This window comes from Mastigoproctus giganteus, chromosome 1, assembly GCF_048544385.1.
Source record: "Mastigoproctus giganteus isolate SK-2022 chromosome 1, ASM4854438v1, whole genome shotgun sequence".
In the NCBI taxonomy this organism is placed as follows: domain Eukaryota; kingdom Metazoa; phylum Arthropoda; class Arachnida; order Uropygi; family Thelyphonidae; genus Mastigoproctus; species Mastigoproctus giganteus.
In genome coordinates this window covers 202,386,231-202,411,642 of record NC_143575.1, presented here as the reverse complement: position 1 = coordinate 202,411,642, position 25,412 = coordinate 202,386,231, and the positions used below count along the sequence as shown (strand labels likewise).

The window sequence follows — 25,412 nt, the reverse complement described above, 5'->3', positions numbered from 1 at the left end:
TAACAGAATTGTACCCAAGAGGAGCCAGAAGAAAACCTGGAAGACAAAGTCGGAGATGGATAGATGAAATTCATGAGTTTTTGGGTAGTAAATGGATGGCCAGTGCTCAAAACAGAAGGAACTGGAAAGTTGCTGGAGAGGCCTTTATCCTGCAGTGGATTGAAAATGGCTGATGATGATGATGGAAATATCACCCCTTTGGGCAAGCAAGACTGTTGCTGTTACAACTATGATATGTCACTTTTCTACTGTGACCACTGGTGATACCTGCTTAGTAGACAAGTGACACAACTGCACTTTACTGGCTCAAAATTGGAGTTATAAATAAGTTGTGTTTTCCAGGATGTGGAGTTCAAGCTTGTGCAGGTTCCTATTATATTAACTTTTGGGTTGTGTCACTTTTCCATATGATGTGCGTCAAGTGTAAAAGAATGACAATAAGTATAACAATAAAAAAAATAGTAATGAATATAATAATAATACATTAGGAATTTGCCAGGATAAAAACAAGAATAAGGCCTAATTATCACTTATTGAACCAAGGTAAGGTGCAACGACATTAATGACACTTCTGTTAATGATAATCTGCTGGTTGCCAAAGAAATCTAAACTGAAATTATTTGTAACTGAGGACAGTCTGTTGATACTATATAGACTATATTGTACTGTATTTCTTGATATCACTGTTGTATGGATATGGAAAGTCTGTTGATGTCTCATTGGCCAAGTCGGCAAGACAATTCTGCTCATGTCTAATATTCTATTAGACAACTAATTTTGATTGTTTCAAGAAAGATGCTGTTGCAGACTTTGCAATCTTCAGAAATACTGAGTCAATGTTTTGTTCATAACAACAGCCATGCTGTCTAGACTTAGCTCTCAAGAGCATTTTTAAAGCTTCACCGGAAAATAAGATCTGCACTTAGTTTTTGCTTTTCTAACCTGGCTGAATATTCTCTAACAGTCAGAATTGCTATCAGGAATTGTTAAAATGCCAAGAACAATTGAGATAATTTATTATATTTCAGGCTTTCTCATATACTTGTCAGTTTCCCAATGCTGAAAAACAATTTCTTTATCTAACAATACCAAGGACTGGAAACTTGCCCGTACTTCTTGGCAAATTTGAAAAAGATGCACTGACAATTGATGAAATTTGTGCTATCTCAGCATTCATAAGAACAATTTTTAAGTGTGAACTTGTTTACCATATAGTCACATGAAGTCATAACATACTTCCTCACTGAGCAAAAGAACAGCATCTCCTCCTCTTGTTTTAGACTCTCCACAACCTTGACATTACAAGTGCCTATGACTATGTCAGAATCATCCTTCTGGTTTAGTTTGCTATGATAATCAATTTACAAAAGGGAAGCAGATTTGAAAACTCTAAGTAAAATGAATTTACACTTAACATTCTTCAACATATCTAAGAGTAATAACCTCAGTACATAGATGTGAGGTATGCTGGACTGAAGAGCTATGCTCAGATTTTCAAATGTTGGCATAACAATTAAAAGTAAGCAAATTGTTTCATTCAAGCCAGAAGAGAAAAACATGAACATACTTTCTGCATGATCGAGGATAATATGCACAGATTTATCAGCTTACTTCTCTGTTTAGGGTTGCTTTCATCAGAAGTTTGAGATTCAGGGCTCTTTGTTGGGAGAGTTCATTAATTTGTCTGCTTTCAAAATTTCTTTAGAATCATGACCTGTGTGTTATTGTTGTTTAATGGCGCATAAGCTACACTGCCTATAGTGCATCTAGAAACATGAACTGAATCTAGACATCTGTCAGTGACACTCAGTGATTGCTTGCTGTACTTTCACTTTTTAACTTTGTAAAGTGCTGCTATGGCTTTTCTAACCACTTCTTGAAATTTATTTGTCAAAGGTTGCCACTATTTATGGCAACATCATGCAAAAGCTCCAAGTAAATGTGTGGTTCCTGACTTCTCCAGATCCTAATGTGTTTATTCAGCAGTCCATTCAAATGAAAAGGTACAATCTTGAAACTCTTGCTGAAACCTTTCTTGCTGTTCATCTGTGACAAAATATTGATGCAGAAATAGTAATATTTCCACTTGTTATCATCAATGATGGGTGTTAGTAGCTTGTATCATCACTTACAAGTGACATGTAGCAAAGAACAATCTGTGTGAATAAAATTCCTGTACCAGTCATAAATGTCTATTGGGAGGGTGTTGTCCATATTTTGTGGAAAAACTTTGTAGAACTTGCATGGCAGACTGTTTTTTTTTTTTCGAAGAGAAAATGCACTGCAATTGTTCTACTTCACTTGTGCAAGTCACTACTTTGTTGTTTATGTGCATATCAACTACCAGCATAATGAATAACTACCAATCACCAATAATGAGGAAAAAACCACACTTTAGGGCTGAATTTGAAAGTGCCAGAAATTTTACAAAGGCAGGACAGGAGGAAGTTTAATATAAGCACCTCATCAATTGATCCATTCCTGAAGAGACTGTGCAAGCCTCATAGGATACAATTTTTCTCAGCACAATCAGTGCTTCGTATCAGAGAGGACTATTTTTTATATGGATGGGATACAATTAAAATGAATTTCAGATATACTGATAAGCTTAGTGACAGATAAGAATGGGGTGATTATAAATTGTCAGGGGACACAGTTCTACAGATTATAAACTTGTATTAAAGTTAATAATGGGATTATGCAAGCTAAGAAATCTTTTGACTAAAAATGCAAAAAAGGAAAAGTAGAAATTCTTTGCATATACATGCACTAGAAGGAAAGGGATGAATCACATTGATCCACTGGACATGAATGGTGTAACTATTCGTGATTCTGTATAGATTTCTGATAAACTGATTAAATATTTTTCATCGACATCCAGAAGTTTATCTAATATGGATTAACAGTTTAAATGATAATATCATAACAAAAATTAAGGTGGAAGAGAAACTGTTGTATCTAAAAGTGAACAATGGACCTGAGCCTGATCAAATCTATTGAAATATACTAAAAGATTTTTTTTTTTTTTTTTTTGCCATCATAAAGAGAGCATCCTTAGATCCTTCACGAGAAGTATCTGTTGATGTGCATAAGTATCTGCTTTTCACAAAGGTTATTTAAACAGTAAAGCAGATAATTATAGACATGTAATTTAACCTCTATGCTAGAAAAAATAATGGAATAAATAGTTAAAGAAACAATGCAAGATCTTGTCAGAAGTGGAGCCATAATGCAATCACGACATGAGTGAGTTAAAGGGAGCCATGAGGCAAACACAACAAGTATGTGTTAAATGGAGCCATAAGGCAAACATGACAAGAGTGTGTTAAATGGAGCCATAAGGCAAAAAACACGAGTGTGTTAAATGGAGCCATAAGGCAAACAACACGAGTGTGTTAAATGGAGCCATAAGGCAAACACAACATTATGTTAAAAGGGAGTTTATGCCTCACAAATCTGATTAGCTATTATGAGATTATCACAAAGGAATCAGATGCAAAGAATAATTTCAACATTGCAAACTTAGATTTCAGTTGAATTTTTGATGCTATACCACACGTTATTGTTGTATAAAATGGAGCAATGCATCAAATTAATAATATGGATAAAGGGATGATTAAGTGGTAGGAGACAAAATGGTGGTTATAAATGGCCACTGCTCTTCATAGACTAATGTGATAAGTGGGATTCCACCGGGGTTGATGTTGGACCCTTTACTGTTTTTAATATTTATGAATGTTATTGCATGGCAGATGGGCTGGAAAATTAGTATTGTAGAAATGTATAGTATCTTATTTTAAGGTGGCTCCACAATGTTAGTTCAACAATTAATTAAACTTTTATCTATATCAGCCTTAAATAATTTTTATTTATGTGATATTGTATAAGAGTTATCATTTTTTTGTATTGAAAAGTAATACGGAAATATACTGAAAAATACTAAAATAACATATTCATCAATAAATACCAAAAAATAAAATTATTCATAAAAATTACTTAAGGATATAATATTCTTGAGCCTTGACGTTTCTTCTGGAGTATGAACACCAGCCAGATATGTTTTCATTCTTCTTAAATCTTCTTTTAACAATATAACTTCATCATTCTGCACTTCACAAGTAGGTACGATCAACTCTTTACTTGACTTAGCAAGCTGAAAAGCAAGAAAATTAATTTTATTAACTGAAAGCTTAAGATTATGCAAACTATTTTTATAATTGCTATATACACTGAAAGGACAGAATTCATGGGATACCCGGTTCCTAGGCAATGTAGTCACCCCTCTCGTTAGTGGACAAATCTACTGCTTGGCAGACATACAGGTACACTGCATTCACGTAGACGGTAATTCAATGTCAGTATGGATAAACACGATCCCCGTTCAACAGTATCAAGAGTGTATCAGGAATACGCCATTTCCAGAATAACATCTCATCGTGGAGAAAGGTGGTGGATGAATGTGGCTGCTGACGTCTGTTCTGCATTGTTTCAGCTAACCAGAGAAAAATGTAGAGTTTTCTCGTGTCTAACGGCACCAGGGGTTTCCCCCATCTCCACATACTGTACATTGTTGTGTGAAACAGAACACTGTTGAGACCAGAGATTTAAAAGTGTATGGATATTGTATATGTGTAGTATTGTGTATCATGTGTTGTATGTTTCTGTGGCCATTTAGCCGTGGGGTCCCAGTTGGGACCCACCATTGCCACGGGGTACCTGGAGGCAAACCAGGTACCCTGTGGTTTTAAATTTTTACTCTGGCAGGCCAGGTGGTACAGAATGCACTATCCTCATTCAACAGTATCAAGAGTATATTGGAAATAAGCTATTTCTGGAATAACATCTCATCGTGGACAGCACTGTGGGTGGAGAAAGGTGGTAGATAAACGTGACCGTCAATGTCTGTATCACATTGTTTCAGCCAATCGGAGAGCAACAGTGGCACAAATCACCACTGACTTCAAAGAGGGAAGTAGCAGAAACGTCTACAGCAAGACAATCAGGAAATCATTAGCCGCAATAGGTTATGGGAGCTGTCGACTCACCAGAGTCCCATTGCTAACACCACAACACAGGACTCTATGCCTCACCTGGGTAGAAAAACATCAGTACTGGACCTTAGATAATTGGAGATGGGTCTCCTGGTCTGATGAATACCAATTCCAGTTATTTCAAGTGGACGGGAGGGTGCATATCTGGTGGAAACAGCACAAAGCTATGCACCGATCACGTCAACAAAGAGCTGTCTAGGCAGGTGGATGGTCAATAATGGTCTGGGGTGTGTTCAACTGGCACACATTGGGACCTCTAGTACGTCCAGATATAACATTCGTGAATTAGTTGACTCAATACCTCGCCGTGTAATTGCCCTTATCCAGGTGAAAGGTTGGCCTACCTGTTATTAGGTAGGTAGCCCATGATTTGGCGCCTCCTTAGCCAGGTGGGAAGGAGCAGCAGTGCGTAGCACACGCTTCTTGATTAGACCGGGGTTCGAGCCCGTCACCACCAAATACGGAGGATGCGGAAAGGTCAGGGAATGACCATTGCATATCCAGGAGCAATATGGCCTTAGTTGCTAATGCTCCTAAAAAAAAACCAAATAACAAACATCCCATGATTTCTGTCCACTCAGTGTATACTAATGTATACTCCAACCAAGTGGAGTTACAACCAAATTTTTGGAAGGTAACTTTCCAGCAGGCATATGGTCACATGAAGTAGATTCCTAACCCAATTTAAAAATGCATATACAAAACAATTTTTGAACATTTTTCATTTTTTCCCCCCTATAGACACTCTATAAATAAAATATCCAATGTATAGCAATCAACAGCCATTTAAAAATTGCATTTGCCATTTGCACTTCAACTTTAAGAAGCATATATAAAGCAGCCAGAATTAGAAATTTTTTGCTGTCCCCCCTGTCAATAAACAAACAACAAAAATAAATTTAATACTAATAACATAAATAATTGTAATAAAAAGAAAACTTGCATAACATAAGCAGACGTGATTCTTGTTTACAATACTTTTATACTGTGTATAAAAATTCCTGTCTTTTTTTTTTTTTTTCCAAATGAGAAATATACTGCATGTACTATATTATCATTATCATCAGCCATTTTTAATCCACTGCAGGATGAAGGCCTTTCCAGTTCCTTCTGTTTTGTGAAATGACCATCCATTTACTACCCACGAACTCATGAATTTCATCTGTCCATCTTCATTGTTATCTTCCAGATCCTCTTAGGTACCATTCTGTTATTTTCTTAGTTCATCTGTCATCATCTTCGAGCTGTGTCCTGCCCAAGATCATTTTATCTCTTTAGTTTTGATAAGAATGTCCTTTACTTGAGTTTGCTGCCTAATCCATGTGTTTCTCTTCTCATCTAACAGTCCGATTCCCAATATAATTCATCCCATTCTTTGCTGTGTAGTTCTCAGCTTCTCGTCCATTCCTTTGGTGAGTGCCCAAGTTTCACTTCCATAAGTCATGGTGGGAGTATACATTGGTTCATTATTTTACGTTTCAGACAAATTGGGATATTGCTCCTCAGTATGTGACTATATTTCCTGAATGCTATCCATCCAATATTTATTCCTCTCTTGACTCCCAGCCATTTATCATTATTACAGCTAATGACATGTCCCAGATAAGTATATGACTCCACTTTTTTAATTACTGCTCCTTTATATCCCTTTCTTTATGTTTTAGCCATATTCATCTTTAGTTCAAAATCCTTACTAATTCTGCATAACTAATTAAGATTTTCCTCTAGTTCTTCTGGATCATGGCTTATGATCACAATGTCATCTGCAAATTGTAAATGGTTTAGGTACTCTCCGTTCACATTGACTCCTTTCTGCGACCAGTCTAATCTTCTGAAAGCTTCCTCAAGGACAGCAGTAAACTTCGAAGATATTGTGTCTCCTTGTTGAACTCCTTTCTCAATTTTAAATTTCCTACTGTCTTTGTCTAGTCTAGTAAAGGAGGTAGCGTTCTCATATATTTTCTTCAAAATCATAATATATGGGGTATCTATGCCTTGTCTTTCCAGTGCCCGAAACATTGCCTTATGCTGTATGGAGTCAAATGCCTTTTCGTAATCCACAAATGCCAGGCATAATGGTGTTTTATATTCATTTGCTTTCTCCATTAGCTGTGATATTACATGAAGGTGATCCATAGTTGAGAATCCTGTCCTAAAGCCAGATTGCTCTTTCAGTTGATGCTCATCAAGTATTCTTTCTAATCTGTTAGTAATGAACCCTTCTGAACAACTTGTAGATGTGGGATAACAAGCTAATTTAAAATATAATTTTCATATTTTTAATAGCTTTTCTTTTTTTAATTTTCAAACTAAGTGATTTTTACACCAAAATGTTCAGAATTGGTCTATAATTTATAATTTCTGATTTATCTCCTTTCTTATGCAACAAAACTATGATTGCATTATTCCACTCCTTAGGCGTCACACCCTTTCTAAAGCATTTTGTGAAGAGTCTTGCCAGTTTTTGTGTCATATCTCTTCCTCCCAATTTTAACAACTCTACAGTAACTTCATATTCCCCCAGGGCTTTCTGATTCTTCAACGCATGTTCTACCTTATCAGGAAGGATATAGAGTATGTTGTATGTGTTACTAATTTGTGATCCATCTTCCCCACTGCTGGCATCATTCCCTCGCTCCTATAGTAATAATTCTCAATAGTAGGCTTCTGCTATTTGAATTATGCCTTCTCTGCAATTTATAAGTACACCATCTATTCTTCAGTTTCAGTATCATTTGTCTTTCTGTATTACTGCTCATGGCTGCTGATTTAAGTCCTGTTTTTCCTTAATGCTTGTTCTACTTTTCTTGTGTTAAATCTTCTTACGTCCTCTCTGGGTCTCTTTCTAATGGCTTTGCATAACTCAGTATACTGAATTTTCTCCTTGTCAGTGTTTATCTTGCTCTTCATTTGTCATCCTCGCATCCTCGGTTCATCATGACGTGTTTCTTAATTTTTTTTTTTTTTTTTCTTTGGATTTATTTTTACCTATAGGTTTCTTGGGCTTTATCACTTTTAGAAACTTGTAATATTCCTCGTTGATATCTTGGTCCTGAGCAATCTGCAGGAGCTCAAACTTGTTCTTAAGTTCCAGTACATGCTGCTTTTTCTCCTCTTCTGTTATCTCAAAGACCTTCACATTTATTCACTCAAGTCAGTTTTTTCCTTTCTTTTCTTAAATCTATATCAAGTGTGCATCTTACCATTCTGTGATCACTTCCAACATTTGCCTTGTTCAGGATGGTAACATCATTCACAATATATCTTCTGTTAGTGACACCCTTGGTGATGTACTGTTGAATTCTAAAATATTATTTTTTATATCTTTATGGACCAGAAAGCCGATTCCACTTTTGCTCCTTTCACTGTTTCCATTGGTGTACAGCAGATTTCCACTTGATAAACTTATAAGTGATTCATTTCTTCTTCTTGCTTCAGCCAAACCAATGATATTCCAATTTACATTTTTAATCCTTTTTCCAGCTCTAATATCCCGTCTTCACCAATGAGCAATCTTATGTTGTAACAGACCAAGTTCAGTTTCCGTGCATGGCAGCCTGGTCATACCCAGAGATTCTTGGCACCCTCTGCTTCCACTCTGATCCTCTTGCTGCCGTTAGAGGGGGGAGTAAAAGCCACTGGGGGCTGAGGGCTATTTGTTTCATTGTGCTGTCACGTGCTGGAAGGTTTGGTCTTTTCCTCTTCATGCTGACCAGGCGTTTTGAAGAGAACCACTCTACACATTTGCTGACACCTAAGTGACGTAATAGGGCTTACCATCGAAAAGATGTACATGAATGGATTTTAGGGAGGCAGGCCAACTGGACTTCTAAATCTTCTGAACTAGAAAGATATTGGATCCATCAGTGTTTTAGACTGAGTGTCTGATAACACACAGAATGCCTGTTCCCCTCTAAGCCCCATATGTACTATATACCATAATTTAAAATATGATTTTCATATTTTTAATAGCTTTTCTTTTTTTAATTTTCAAACTAAGTGAATTTTACACCAAAATGGTCAGAATCCTTAACATAATAGCAATTAATTGGTTATCTGTCCTTGAATATTTAATTTTTTTTTATAGTTGATAATATACTACCTTCAAGAGTGAGGGTATGCAAGTATACACCCTGAGTGACTACAGTTCAAGCTCACAGGACTGCTAAATACAGCAGTTTCTTGTATCCTATCTATGAACTTCTCTGACCATGTGGTTGTCCCAGAGTATAAACAGAAAATATATTTAATTGATTTATAATACAGTAAGCTCCGTAAAATCAAGACACCCTTGGATGTGAAGTGAAGGATTTTAAAATTTTAAAGATTTTAATTAATGGTTGCACAGTTTTAAATTATTCCATTCAATAAATATTAATCACAAATAATTAATTTATTTATGTCTACAAACATTTATAATTACTATATTGTCCTTTATCTGTTTTTGTCAGCAGGATTTAAACTGCATGGATAATGCAATGGTCTCAATTCTCACAGAAGAACAAACTTACCTTTGTAATAAGTTGCCTTAGTACTGTACTACTTTCAACAAAAAGTTTTATCTATATTACAACCATTTTTCTTTTTCTCTTTGTATCTTTACAACTGTTTTGTCGATGTATTGCCACTACAGACCACCTAATATCTGATAAGGGTGCAGTTAGTCCTCAAACAGGCTACTGATTAACTCATTGGTGAGCCATCTGTTTGTAAATAGTGGAATACCAGTGCTAGGAAAGAAAGTTTGTTTTTCTGTGAGAATTAAGACTATTGCATTAACAATGCAATTTAAATCTAGCTAGTGAAATAAACAGATGAAAGGACAAGAGTGTTGCAAATATATTATAAAGAAAGAAATGTCACTCTCTTTTTGCATGGACTCTCAGAAAAATGCAATCATTTATACAAGCTACATATTATGTTCTTAATATTTCTGGATTATAAAATTTTTCTGTTTTTTTTATAAAATGTGGTAGATTCTAAAGTGATAAATTTTACAGAGTTTACTTTTGGCAGGTTTTTTTTTAATAAAAAAAAAAGCTCTCATAATGCTTATAGCTTGTTGGCTGCAACTGAATATTATTTTTGCTGATCAACAGTAGTATAAACATAGTAAAAATAGTTTATGTTCATAGATGCAATAGTTATTTTTACAATAATATTAGCAGCAAACTATATATACATGTGTCAGTTGTTCACAGCATAAGTTTGTTTGTTTTCACAGTTTATTCTCCAATGGCCACTTGGGGTAGCCATATATCGTAATGTTTTTTGTGCCTTTAGTTCAAAAAGATATTTTTTTCTGGGCCCACAGACTCCTCTACCTTCCAAGAATATTTCAAAATCTGGATTGGCTGTAATAATTTTTACTTGCAATAACAAATGCAAATAAAAGTTATTGTTTTATTTAATATTTTGTTTTTATCAACAACCTGTGATAAAAGGAAGTGGTATAAAGCATTTAGAAAATCTTGCTCTTGTATTTGTTTATAATTGTAAAAAATGCATTCGAGCAGAATGTACTAGTTCCAAGTGCTTTCTTCCACAACAATTTGTTTATCTTGTCACATGGTATCCTCCTGTCAGTGTTTACATGAAATTTGACATATGGTTCTATGTTTGGAGCATGGCTTGTACTGCTGGATAATCATTTAGAGAAGCATCTTATTAGAAGCATCTTACACTGCAGGACCATTTAGACAAGACTTCAGTTATAGCTCGGACACAGCATGGTTTTGTTAAGGGGAAGTCTTGCCTGACCAATTTGATTGGATACTATGATGCAGTCACAAAGGAACTGGATGCAGGGAATAACTTTGATATTATATATTTGGATCTTAAAAAGGCTTTTGATACTGTTGCACATGGAAGACTGCTGCACAAATTGGAGCAGTGTGACATTGGAGGCAAATTGCTGCTGTGGATAAAGGGGGAGAAGACAGAGAGTGGTAATCAATGGACACTGCTCGTTGTGGACTAATGTTATTAGTGGAGTCCCTCAGGGCTCAGTGTTGGGTCCATTATTGTTTTCTGTATTTATAAATGATATTGATGATGGTATATCAAGCTTAATGTTGAAGTTTGCAGACAATAAAAAGGTAGGCAGGGTTGTCAAGGACACTACTGACACTATGCTACTGCAATAGGATCTGGAAAGGTTGAGCAGATGAGCTGAGAGGTGGCAAATGAAGTTTAACATTGACAAATGTAAAGTACTACACATGGGAAACAGCAACCCCAGAGCAACGTATCAACTCTGTGGTACAGAATGAAAGGGACCTGGGGGTAGTTGTGCAGGCAGATATGAAGTTCTCTGAGCAGTGCAGACGGGCTGCAAAAGTAGCTCATGGAGTATTGTCAATGATATATAGGAATTTTTCTAGCAGGGATAAGGAGGTGATTATTCCCTTGTATAAGGCAATGGTCAAGCCACACCTAGAGTACTGTATACAGGTCTGGAGGCCTCATTTCAAGAAGGATGTAGAGCTGCTGGAACGAGTACAGAGAAGAGCAACAAGATTAGTGAATGGAACAAAGGGGTGCTCTTATGAAGAAAGGCTTAAGTTTTGTAAATTACAGTGTCTGGAGACTAGGCACCAGCGAGGTGATCTGATAGAGGTGTATAAAGCCTTGAATGGTTTGAGCATGCTCAATGCTGATGGGATTCTTCCTCTCGCTCAGAATAATCACCTTAGAGGGCATAAATTCAAATTGAGGAAAGACAGATGTAGGATAGACGTGCGGAAATTTGCCTTTAGCCAGCGGGTGGTTGGTTGGTGGAACAGACTTCCATCCCTTGTCGTGGAAGTTGATAACCTAAATAAGTTTAAGGCTCAGCTGGACAGGTATTTCGAATGAACAGAGGGGTAAAGTGGAAGTGGTTTTTTTTTTTTGGCTGATGCTGCATAAGCTTGCTTTCTTGCATCAAATGCCTCTACTAATGCTAATTTGCTTAATCCTGCAGTAGCGGTGCCCCTAAATGTGGAAATCCATAAGCATTTGGGATAGAGAGTTAGCAATGTGCATAATATTCATTTTTTGCATTCTTCATGGTGCACCAAATTTGAAACAAATTTCAAAAATATAAATGAATAATTTACACGCATCTAAAATATATATATACTTTTAATTTTTTTTAAAACTACTTATACATATAATAAGCAAAATATATATGCACATTTCATGTGTTTAACAGTTTTTTTTGAACTGCAAAATGAAAGAGACTAATAGCATCATCTTTACATTTTATGCCTATTATTTTTTTAATTTTCAACAGAGTTAATCTTTTTTGTTTTTTTAAATAAAAGGTGTAAAAACACAGCATATTTTAAATATTTAATTTTGTAATTAAAAACTTAAATGCATACAATAAGTACTGGGAACCATTAAGAAAAGACAAAAAATTAGTTATACTCCAAGCAGAATTCAAAACACCCATAAACTTTTTCCAGAAATTAAAAAAGAAAGTTTATGCCTGTCAGGTGTAGCTTTGTTTGTTGTGTGATTTTAGGCTCATTAGCAACTTAGGCCATAATGCACCACACATATTATGTTTGTAAATTGCATTCTCTGTGGTTGATTTGTTGTTTCCTGGACAGTTAGGTGTATCAACATCAGGTTTGTAACAGCTAGAGGAACAACTACTGTGGGGTTAAGCAAACAAATAAGGTGTTTCTTTAAATGATTATCCAGTAGTAGAAGCCATGCTCCAAACATGAGAACCATATAATAAATTTCATGTAAACACTGATGGGAAGATTAAGATTAAATCACAAAATAAATCACAAGATAAGCAAAGTGCTCCAGAAGAATTCACTTGGAATAAGTGCATTCTATCAGAATGCATTTTTTACTATAATAAACAAATACAAGAGCAAGATTTTCTAAATGTTTTATACCACTTCCTTATATCACGGGTTTGTGAAAAAAGCAAAATAATAAAGAAAACAAAATAACTTTTAATTGCATTTCTTACTGCAGGTAAAAATTTTTATTACAGCCAATACAGATTTTGAAATATTCTTTGAAGGTTGAAGAGTCTCAGTGAGCTCAGAAAAAAAAATCTTTTGGAACTAAAGCCACAAAACACACTGGGATATATATCCACCCCAAGTGGCTACTGGAAGGTTAAAGAAATGCACAAATATTTGAATAAAATATTAAAACAAATATAAAACTAGTCTATGAACAACTGACACATGTATAAATCTCTTAATATAAATATCTAAAACTTTACTACTTAACACATTAAAAAATTACACAATATGAGTCATCACAAGCTTTATATAAACAATTTAAGATAATCAATTAATGTATAAAAATACATTAATTGATTATTTTAACCTCCAACTTGCTAAAGAAAAACTGAATAAATGTAGTTTGTCTGAGGGCAACAGCCAGATTTTCAGGACAAACAGTTTTTTTTTTTCTTTTTTTTTTTTTTTTGTGATACAGACAGATCAAAACAATTTACCCTTCTCAATAATAGGTCACATACTTATGTCCATCTTCCAACTGTCACTACAATGAGGCCTCTAGTGACAGTGATCATAGCAAAACAGACTTCTAAGTTTCTGAAATTCCATTCTCAATACTGTTAGTTAGGCTTAGCACAGAAACAATAACATAGAAAGGAGTGGTGGGAAAAATAACTTTTTCCCACCACTTGGACACCACATAAATCACTTCTGCCTCCACATGACAGGGCCAGAAGCCTGAAAGGAAAAGCTGCAATGAAAGGAGGCCAAACATCAACAAAACTATCAACAATCAGCTGAAATCACAAAATCAGCCCAAGCTGGATGAAAGCATGAAAAATCCAACTTGCAAACAGTGGAGGGGTGCCCTTAAAATATGGTGATGTGTCTACTCTACAATGTCATCAACTTTTGTACCTGGTAAACATACCCTGGTCCTATTCAACCTATCATTTTTTGCACAATATATTTTCCATTTCACCGACAATAGGAGTTACTTACAATAACTACCTTCTCTGAGCACGCTGTCTTTGGGATTGCCGTTGCATTGTCAGATGCACCAGTGTAAACAAAATTTATGTTCCCCTAAGTATATTTGTTATAATATCTGTTAATAATTTGCATGTGATAAAAGATACAGAAAGGGGGTGCTTTCTATGCAATGACATCAGTTGGACTGAGCTTTTTTTTTCTTCTTTTTTTTTTTGTAGTTTACTTCACTTTGCATGTCTTGGCATTGTTAACCTGGTCTGCATGCCATGACGGGTTGGTTGCAACATTAAGTTCTCTGTAACCACCTTTTTCTTAGGTTGCAATAAAGCTTCTCTCTCTTTCTCTCTGATGGTTGATAAATTAACTCAAACAGCAATTAACACAAATAAATTTAAAACACAGACATTAAAAATTTAACTTAAAACAATTTTTCAATAAAGATGATTTCATATGCTGGCATATTCCCTGATAAGGCATATACTATCATATCCCCTGAAAAACCTTGTGTACCACCAAAAGTATGACTACCATTAGGATATACTGCTTGCAGAGATGATCCATTTTTTTACTCTAAATACTAAAGTTATACAGTTCAATACCATATTTATATCTTCCTTCTCTAGAATATTTCCTCTTCCTCTTGTCAACTTCTTCAAATCTCAGCTGGAAATACCTTTGCACTATCTGATCTACCTGGGATCACTTTTCCAGAATTTTGAAAGAAAAAAAAAAAAAAAAGATTATTAGATATACAAACACTAATATCCATAATAACCAAAGATTTTGAATATTAGCCAATGAGAATAGTCACTGTGATCATTATATTACGAAACAAGTGAAATAGATAACAATTAATTAATACAATGAGACTGAACATTTCAAAGATTTAAGGCTTAAGGTTTCATGACTGATAAAATCTACAAACACCGAGCTTAAAGGTCTATGCCTCTATGGGAAAAATATGATTAACTTCGAATCTCAAAAACTATTTTTCTGTACAAAAAAATTATTTCAGCATTTTAAACATACTGGGTTTATTTATCATGAACAAATCTACAGTCACACCCTCGCTACAGAAAATGTTAGAATTTTTTAAAGCATATATTTATTTATTTATTTTTTTTTTTTTATTATGAGCTCCAAACACAAACTATCAAAACCTATAGTACTTAGTACTCTGCATGGGTTGAGGGAGATTGGGAGGGGGGGGGGATGCCAGAAACTTTGCTCTGGAGACTAAACTTGGGTTTCACCACTTCAAGCCTCCAATGAGCAAAGTGGTGGTATTGTACCAGTTGATAAGAGTCATCTACCACCTAGTTGTTAGTATTAGTAAGTATTAGTATTATATTATTAGTGTTAGTACTAGTAGTAACATGCATGGGTTGAAGGAAATCGGGGTGGGGAGGGGATGCCGGAAACTTTGCTATAGAGACTAAACATGAGTTTCACCACTCCAAGCATCCAATAAGCAAAGTGGTAATATTGTACCAGTGAATGAGTGTCATCTACCACCTAGTGTTAGTATTACTACTAGAATTCTTACCACTACCCGAGTGTAACACCATCCAGTTGTTATGTTACTGCTACCCATATGCAGTATTTTGCATTTGTCAATGTTAAACTTCAGTTACCACTTCTTGGCCCATTTACCAAACTTTTCCAGATCCTGTTGCAGCAGCATACTGTCATTACTGTTATTAAAAATCCTGCCAAACTTTATATCATCTGTAACCTTTGACATTAAGCTTGATATACCTTCTTCAATATCACTGATAAATATAAAAAACAACGGGCCCAACACTGAAACCTGGAGGACACCATTGATAACATTAGTCCACGAAGAGCTGTGTCCACCGATTACCACTCTGTCTTCTCCCACTCAACCATAATTTTATCCATTGTAGCAACTTGCCCTTAATACTATACTGCTCCAATTTGTAAAGTAGTCTTCCATGTGCAACAGTATCTAAAGCTTTCCTCAAACCCAAGTATATGATATTGAATTTATTTTTTACATCCAGCTCCTTTGTGATCACCTCATAGTGTCCAGTCAAATTTTTCAGACAGGACTTCCCCTTAACAAAACCATTCTGTGTATGAATTATTACTGCAGTCTTGTCTAGATGATCATGCAATGCTTCTTTAACCAGTAACTCCATTATTTTGCCTGGAACAGAAGTCACACAAACAAGTCTGTAATTACTCGAGTCACCCTTTGATCCCACTTTGTGAATTGGAGATACATTTGAAAATCTCCAGTTGTGGGGACATCCCCCGAGTCCAAGGATGCTCTCATGATTATGGCCAAGGGTTTGCTTGCTTCCTTTGCCACCTCCTTTAATATAACTGGAAAAATCCCATCTGCCCAAGTTGACTCTCTTATGTTTAATGTCCACACTTTCTCCTCTACTTTTCTCTCAGTTATTACAAAATCATTTAACTCCCTCTTAGAGTTTGATACACATATCTGGCCCTCTCCTCCTTGAATAACCCCTCATGTGTGAATGTATATACAAAATACTCATTTAGTTTGGCAGCTATCTGAGAATGATCTAAAGCAGTCAAACTATTGATATCAAGTGGACCAATCTGATTCATCCTCTTCCTTTTATAGTTAACATAAGTAAAGAAATCTCTGCTGTTTTTCTTTGCATCCTAACATAGGCTTCTGTGTCACCTGATAATTTATATGCATTCCATGCATTTTTATTCTCTGCTACGAGTCTCATTAGTTCATCTGACATCCATTTGGGCCTAAAAATAGAACAGTATTTCTTATTTGGAATAAAACACCTAGTAGCTTCCAAGGTTACTCCCTTGAATGCTTCCCATTTATAATTTGCTGTTGATAGCATCGTCAGTTGGTCCTGCTGTAGTCACCTTCATGAAAACAAAAACCCTTCTCTTTAATCCCTGATGGTAGTTACATCTTTAAGTAAATCCCACATCAGTACACTGTGATCACTGCCACCTAGTGTTTTCTTTATCTGTAAATTCCTAATGCATGAATAATCATTGCTGATAATCAGATCAAGAGTGTTGTTCCCTCTGGTTGCCTCTAACATGTTGCTATAGAAAACAATCATCCAATAAATCCGCAAAAGCCTTGCTAGTGTGTGAGTGACCAATCCGCAAGTTCCAGTCACTATCTGTAAAGTTAAAATTCCCCATTATAAGACACTGATTTACTGGCCCACTCTATTTCTCTGTATAATTGTTCATTATACTCATCAGAGTCATTAGGCCTGTAACAAACTCCAACCCTCATTTTTGCTTTCTCAGTGCTTATGTCACACCAAACTGACTCAACGTTGCACTGTCCACCCATGTCAAATGGATGCACTTCCTTAGATTTTGTTTCTTAACTAACAGCACAACCCCTCCTTCCTTCCAATCCGTTCTGCACACATTGTACTCCCCAAATTCCAATTCTGCATTCCTTATATCTGTGTGACACCATGTCTTTGATATCCCAACAATATCTGCCTTTGATGTCTTGACCCACACTTCAAATTCATCAAATTTATTCACTATACTCCTAGCATTGGAGTATAGTAAATTTTTTCATGATCCCCAGCAACTTGCTTTCCAGGCTGCTTCCCATTCTAATAGAAGTGCAAGAATCATTTCCATCTCTGCTTGCAGCTACTGTTAATCTATTAGTCTTTGAATCCCCCAAGCTAGCAGTTTTCCAACCCACCTAACATTGCCTTGATAGCATCAGCAAATATTCTTGCACCCTTTCTATTTAAGGGTATCCCCATCCCTGTAGAAGCAGTCTTTCCTGTTAACAAGCACAGACCGTGCTGAAAAAAATTCTACCCCAAGGGCCTTGCACAATCTCTCCAGGGCTGAATTGATTGACAAGGCTCTCATCATATACTCCCTCCTATCGTGTCTAGGCAGGATTGCAGACACAAATTTAACCCTAACTCACGACTATTTTCAACACTGACCTGTACTTGTAAGTAAATCTGCAGATCTACTACACTTAAAGTCATTAGTACCAACGTGTACAATGATATCACCATTTGTGCAAAAGATGATATCTGCTCTACAATGTTATCAACATTTGTCCCTGGCACACAAACCCTGGTCTTAACCACCCAACCAAAAAGGATATGTGGAATATTTGGTTTTTAAGAGCATTAGCAACTAAGGCCATATTGCTCCGGGAATATGCAGTGGTCATTCCCTGACCTTTCCGCATCCTCCGTATTTGGTGGTCACGGGCTCGAACCCCAGTCTAATCAAGAAGTATGTGCTACACACTGCTGTTCCTGCCCACCTGGCTACAGAGGCGGCCTCAAAAGCAACATAGCTAGCTAGAGATGGTATCTCACAGTAATGCTGGTGGGTAGAAATCAAAGTAGAAATCAAACTTGAAGGTAAAGTTTCTGAAAGAACCAAGACATAAATGCGAGAAGAGAACTGAATTCTAGAATTTATTTTTTATACTTTATAGCAAAGGTGAGATGCTCAATATGCTGGTGGTTACTTGAACCAAGAGGTTTTTCTTTGCATACACTTTTCCTTGGTGCAGCAATTTGAATCGCGGAGTAAGTTACTGAAATTCAAATTTGACATTTGATGAGAGAGTTTAAGAGAATGATGCTTAGAAATTCTCCATGAATTTCATGAGAAAATGTTATGTCATCATCACAGTTCGAGATCAGGCTGTCTGCACCAGAAGACAAATAGTACGAGTTGTCCCAAGTGAAGCAGGAACCATTCAAAGATTTCTGATGGTAGAACAGTCTGTCTGATGCCTTTTGCTTTTTGCAACACACATCCACTTCCTTACCTATAGTTTAACTAAGTGATTGAAAGGCTAGTCTAAAATGCTTTTGCCCAAAGGCCAACAAGGAATTCCTTAGTATACATGTTAATGAGAAACTGATTTAATGAGAAACAGTTAATGAGAAATCAATAGCGAGCTCAAGACAGTGGTATTTTTATGTGATTGTAGAAGGATAACAACAATGCTAAGCATAAGTGAGCAAATTATACTTACCATGGGATACACAAAAATTAAATGTTCCAAGTTGCACATAAAAGTTACTCTTTCAGCTTATAATTTTGTTAACAGTTTACTAAATACAGTGGCAGACAAAAAAACTTCATCACCTTAAAAAAGTAACATTTGTAGTGAAACGTATAACATATTGTTTCATTACAGTCATTTTGTTTGTCGCAAAGCAATGGTATTGCATCAGATAACGCTTCTATTGCATCATACATTTCTATAAATATGGCATTGGAAGAGAATAAATGCTCATTAGTATCCTGTTTTTCAGAGGTGTAAGCATGGCTCCATATGTTTAGTTGACACCAAGAAAAAAACTAGTGTAGCTGTTGCTACACTTTTTTTTTTCTTGGTGTCAACTAAACCCTGCATAGAAAGCACTTCCTGGTACAGAGACCCAGGAAGTGCTTTCTATGCATGTTATCGCTGATAAAATAGGCTGCCCAGGTACTGAAATTAAAGCATGAAGCATGAATTAATTTCAGCCAGGTGCTGAAATTAATGTGAAGAAAAGACCTGGATCAGGCCATAAGAGAGTGAGTATGCCTTCCCAAGATCGATATTTGAAATGGCTATGCCTTCAAAAACCTGACTTTGAGATGGCCTCTGGTGCTGAAACAAGTGCACGAACTATCCAAAAAACGGCTTTCGGAATGTGGCTTACATGCCCATTGGCCCAAGAAGAAGCCTACATTGACCAACAAATAAGGAAGAAGAAGCAACTTTCTTGGGCTAAAACGCATGTTTCATGGACCAAAGAGCAATGGGACACAATCATCTTTTCTGACGAATCGAAATTCAACCTGCATGGCTTGGATGGGAAGCGATATGTCAGAAGACAAAAATCGGAGGCATACCATCCTGACTACATAACACTGACTATAAAGTTCTCCGCCGGTCAGATGGTCCGGGGATACATAATAAGCAAAGTGGTGGGGCAAATTAAGTTTATTAACAGAACGGTGATGCAGAAACCTACACTGCTATCTTGGAGGAGTACCTAAAACCTGCTATTAGCACACAGACATCCAAAACTGCATTTTTAAACAGGACTCACCACCTTATCAAATTTGGTAAGTTTTATGCTATTTAGATTTAATGATGAGTTTGTCTTCTTGTCACACAAGGCTCAAAACATACTTACACTAATGTTTTCCTTCGTTTTTCTCCCTTAAGGCACAGTCGTACCTCAGAAATGCTGGCATTACAGTTTTGACTGGTCTGGCACAACAGTCTAGATTTGAACCCTATCGAAAATTGCTATGTCACCTAAAATTGCTCGGAAGAAGGCAACAAGTACAATTCAGCTACAGGAGAGCATTGTAATGGTGTGGTACCACGAAATTGGGCAACTGTATATCCAGAAGTTGATTGATTCTATGCCAGATCGTTGCAAGGCTGTAATTGCAGCTTGAGGAGGAACAACAAAAGATTGAGGGCTTGTTTTGCTGATTTACATTACATAATACTATTACGTTAACTTTTCATTTCGGTTTGTACACGTAAATGCAATAAAATTATCTTTGGTTGTCATGATTGCCATTTGCAAATATATTTGCTGATGCTAATGAGGAAGAGTTAGGTGGATTGGAAACTGCTAGCTTGGGATGGGGGGGGATACACGGACTGCTGGCAGAAGAGAAAGTGATTCTTGCACTGCTTCTATTGAAATGCAATCGAGCAGCAGCCTGGAAAGCAAGGCAATGGGGATTTCCAGGACTATTGGGAGTCAGTGGAAGAAGTAAATACATGGGCTGTGTTAGGGTAACTAAGAGTAGAAACAGGTGTATGTATACTTGATTGTACACCAATGCCAGGAATATAGTTAATAAATTTGATGAGCTTAAAGTGCTAGTCAAGACATCAAAGGCAGATATTATTGAGATATCAGAGACGTGGTTTCACGCAGACAAAAGCAGTGCAGAATTGGAATTTGGTGAGTACAATGTGTACAGAAAGGATACACAGGACAGGAAGAGAGGAGAGATTATGCTGTTAGTTAGGAAACACATAAAATCTAAGAAAGTGCATCCAATTGATGTTGGTGGATAATGCAATGTTCAGTCTGTTTGGTGTGACATAAGCACTGAGAAAGGAAAAAAATCAGAGTAGGTGTATGTTATAGGACTAATGAATCTGATGAGTATAATGAGTAATTGTGCAGTGAAATAGAGTGGGCCAGTAGGTGGATAATGCAATGTTCAGTCTGTTTGGTGTGACATAAGCACTGAGAAAGGAAAAAAATCAGAGTAGGTGTATGTTATAGGACTAATGAATCTGATGAGTATAATGAGTAATTGTGCAGTGAAATAGAGTGGGCCAGTAAATCAGAGTGTCTTATAATGGGAGATTTTAATTTCCCAGAGATTGACTGGAATATGTGGGTTGGTCATCCACACTAACAAGACTTTTGTGGATTTATTGGACGATTCTTTTCTACAGCAGCATGTTCGGGAGGCAACTAGAGGGAGGAATACTCTTGATCTGATTATCAGTAGTGATTCTTCATGCATTAAGAATCTGCAGATAAAGGAACCACTAGGTGGCAGTGATTACAGTATGCTGAAGTGGGATTTACTCAAAGAAGTAACTACCATCAGGGGGTAAAGGGAAGGGTTTTTGCTTTCATAAAGGTCACTACAGTTGTCTGAGACAGTATTTAAATTCTATACGGTGGAACCAACTGATGATGTTACCAACAGCAAATTCAAAATGGAAAGCATTCAAAGAAATAATCTTGGAAGCTACTAGGCTTTTCATACCAACTAAGAAATATTGTTCAAGATTTAGGCCTAAATGGATGTCAGAAGAACTAATTAGACATGTGTCAGAGAAGAAAAATGCATGAGATACATAAGCCTATGATAGTTATAAGCTGGTCTGTAACCAAGTCACAAAGGAGGTTAGGCTGGCAAAGGCAGATTACGAGAAATCTTTGGCAAAGGATGCAAAGAAAAACAGCAAAGATTTCTTTACTCATGTAAACTCTAGAAGGAAGAGGATAAATCAGATTGGTCCACTTGATATCGATGGTTCAACCGTTGATGATCCTGCTCAGGTAGCTAACAAACTAAATGAATATTTTGCATCTACATTCACACATGAGGAGTTATTCAGGAAGGGGAATGACAGAGGTGAAGTAAACTCTGGCAGTGAGCTAGATGATTTTGTAATAACTGAGAGGAAAGTGGAGGAGAAATTGTGGAGGATAAACATAAAAAAGGCACCTGGGGTGAATGGAATCTATCCAGTTATATTAAAGGAGGCAGCAAAGGAAGTAAGCAAACCATTAGCCATAATTAGGAGAGCTTCCTCTGACTCAGGGGAGGTATCCATGGACTGGAAATGAGCAAATGTGACCCCAATCCACAAAGGAGGATCAAAGGGAGACACAGGTAATTACAGACCTGTTAGTTTAACTTCTGATCCAGGAAAATTAATGGAGGCTGGTTAAAGAAGCATTGCAGGATCATCTAGACAAGACTTCAGTTATAGCTCGGACACAGCATGGGTTTGTTAAAGGGAAGTCTTGTCTGACCAATTTGATTGGATACTATAATGTAGTCACAAAAGAACTGGATGTAAAGAATAATTTTGATATCATATATTTGGATCTTAGAAAGGCTTTTGTTATTGTTGCACATGGAAGACTTCTGCACAAATTTGAGCAGTGTGACATTGGAGGAAAATTGCTGCTAAAAATAAAGGGATGGTTGAGGGGAGAAGACAGAGTGGTGATAAATGGACTGCTCTTCGTGGACTAATGTTATTAGTGGAGTTCCCCAGGGTTCAGTGTTGGGTCCATTATTGTTTTCTGTATTCATTAAATGATATTGATGATGGTATATCAGGCTTAAAGTCCAAGTTTGCAGACAATATGAAGGCCGGCAGTGTTGTTAATGACACTAATGAGGGTACGCTGCTGCAACAGGATCTAGAAAAGTTGAGTAGGTGGGCTGAAAGGTGGCAACTGAAGTTTAACATTGACAAATGTAAAATACTGCATATGGGAAACAGTAACCACAGCATAACTTATCAACTGTGTGGTACTACACTGACAGTGGTAGAGAGTGAAAAGGTCCTAGGAGTAATTGTGCAGGCATATATGAAGTTTTCTGAGCAGTGCAGATGGTCTGCAAGAGTAACTCATGTCTTGTCAATGATATATATACAGGAATTTTTCTAGCAGGGATAAGGAGGTGATTATCCCCTTGTATAGGGCAATGGTCAGGCCACACCTTGAGTACTGTATACAGATCTGCAGGCCTCATTTTAAGAAGGATGTAGAGCTGTTGGAACAAGTACAGAGAAGGGCAAGATTAGTGAATGGAACTAAGGGCTGCTCTTACAAAGAAAGGCTTAAGTTTTGCAAATTACAGTCTCTGGAGACTAGGCACTTGCGAGGTGATGTGACAGGTGTATAAAGCCTTGAATGGTTTGAGCATGCTCAGTGCCTATGGGATTCTTCCTCTTGCTCAGAATAATCGCCTGAGAGTGCATAAATTCAACTTGAGATAAGACAATTGTAGGATAGATGTGCGGAAGTTTGCCTTTAGCCAGTGGGCGGTTAAATGCTAGAACAAACTTCCATCTGTCGTAGAAGTTGATAGTTTAAACAGATTCAGGGCAGAACTAGACAAACATTTGGAACGAGTGGATGGGTGAAATGAGAAGGTGTGTGTGTGTGTGTGTTTTTTTTTTTGGCTATTGCTATATAAGCTTGCTTTCTTGTATCATGTGCCCCTTGCTAATGCTAATTTGCATGATTTCTCTTATGTCCATTAATTACAGATTTTACCCTTTGGGAAGATATTTATGGCAATTAGGTATAACTCCAGGGGCTCACATTTTGTGAGTATGGGCTGGCACACCCAGGGTCCTGAGCTGGATATCATCATTCTTCTCTTCCTTGGCGATTCCCTTCTCTCTCTCTCACAGGGTAACTCGGAAATTTTTTTGGCTGGTGCAGCATAAGCCTCAGACTTCCTTGCACTATATGGCTAATAATATCAGGTGGAGTCTCTTTATTGGATTTCATTCACAAAGATATATATCCCATCTATCAAATGCATTTCAAACATTTCTGCAACCCACAATGCAGTGCAAAACGCATTATTTGCAAAATTCACAAGTGATGAAGTTTTTTGTTCGCCACTGTATATACATCGTGAATTATTGCTATTTGCCTATTATACTAATCACAGAAGAAATATACATTCTATTTCAATTGTTATTAAATCCAAAATAAAATGAAGGGAATCATGAAATTATAATCAACAGAACTGAATCAGCATGCTATGATCTGAGGTATAGTTACTGTTTAATTTATTACATCATAAGGCATGAAATACATGTTGCATTTCACACATTGTGATTACAGAGTATTAGAAAACATTAAGTAAATATCAGAATGCAGTGAAATGAAAACAATTACTTTTATACATTATTAATAACACTAGTTTACAAATTTAAGTTTGTTCACTGGGGTTTGAATTTCAATAGGTCCTACTGCAGAAATATGTTGCTGTGATTTCAATTATGACTTAGATTTTTTCTATCACATCCAAGAACATCATAATTTAAGAAATAAAATAGTATTGTTTTTTACGAAAGTATATAAAACTTTATTGTATTTAGTAATGACAAATTGATAGGATTACATTTTGATATATCAAAAAATACATAAATACTAACAAGTATTAATCAAACTTCTGAAACTTTCATTAATCAAACGTTCTTTTCAAACCAATTTCATTGGTTTGAAAAGAACGTTTAATCGTTTTTCTTTTATGTACAGTGCCGGGTTTCTCACTTTTTAAACAACAGTAGTAGTCAGCCATCATGCTTGTATTCCACCTTCCTTGGTACATCTGCTCCATTTCCTTTAGGTTTTGATGGAATCTCTCCCCTTGTCCTTCGCTCATCTGTGCAAGATTTTCGGGAAAAGAATCAAGATGGGCATGCAAAAAATTAATTTTGATGCTCATATTGCAACCTAAATTGCGAAGCTTTTCGAGCATATTTTGAACAATTTTCTCATAATCCTGTTATTTATGATTTCTTAGAAAGTTTTCCATTACACTTTTAAAAGTAATCCAGGCTTGCCTTTCAATGTCAGTCATAATAGTTTCAAACTGACCGTCTAAAACCAATTTTATAATTTGGAGACCAATGAAAAAACCCTCAAGTTTTGCATCAGATAAACCGGGAAATTTACTGCAAAGGTACTTAAAGCAGTTGCCATCCTTATTCAATGCTTTAACAAATTGCTTCATTATGCCTAACTTGATATGCAGTGGAGGTAAAAGTATTTTATCTGGCTTCACCAAACTTTCGGGCACAATATTTTTTGACCCCAGTGTA

At 36.4% G+C, this 25,412-nt stretch overlaps 1 protein-coding gene across 1 annotated transcript in view; it reads right to left on the bottom strand.

The window, feature by feature from the left end:
• LOC150091453 (uncharacterized) overlaps nt 1-25,412 on the bottom strand; it is a 149,223-nt gene that overhangs the window by 114,778 nt on the left and 9,033 nt on the right. The window contains exons 2-3 of the mRNA XM_090390379.1: nt 14,620-14,722; nt 4,007-4,153 (exon numbers count right to left, since the gene is read on the bottom strand). Coding sequence (XP_090246505.1) covers nt 4,007-4,153; nt 14,620-14,622 — 150 coding nt within the window. The 5' untranslated portion in view covers nt 14,623-14,722. The remainder of the gene's footprint in view (nt 1-4,006; nt 4,154-14,619; nt 14,723-25,412) is intronic.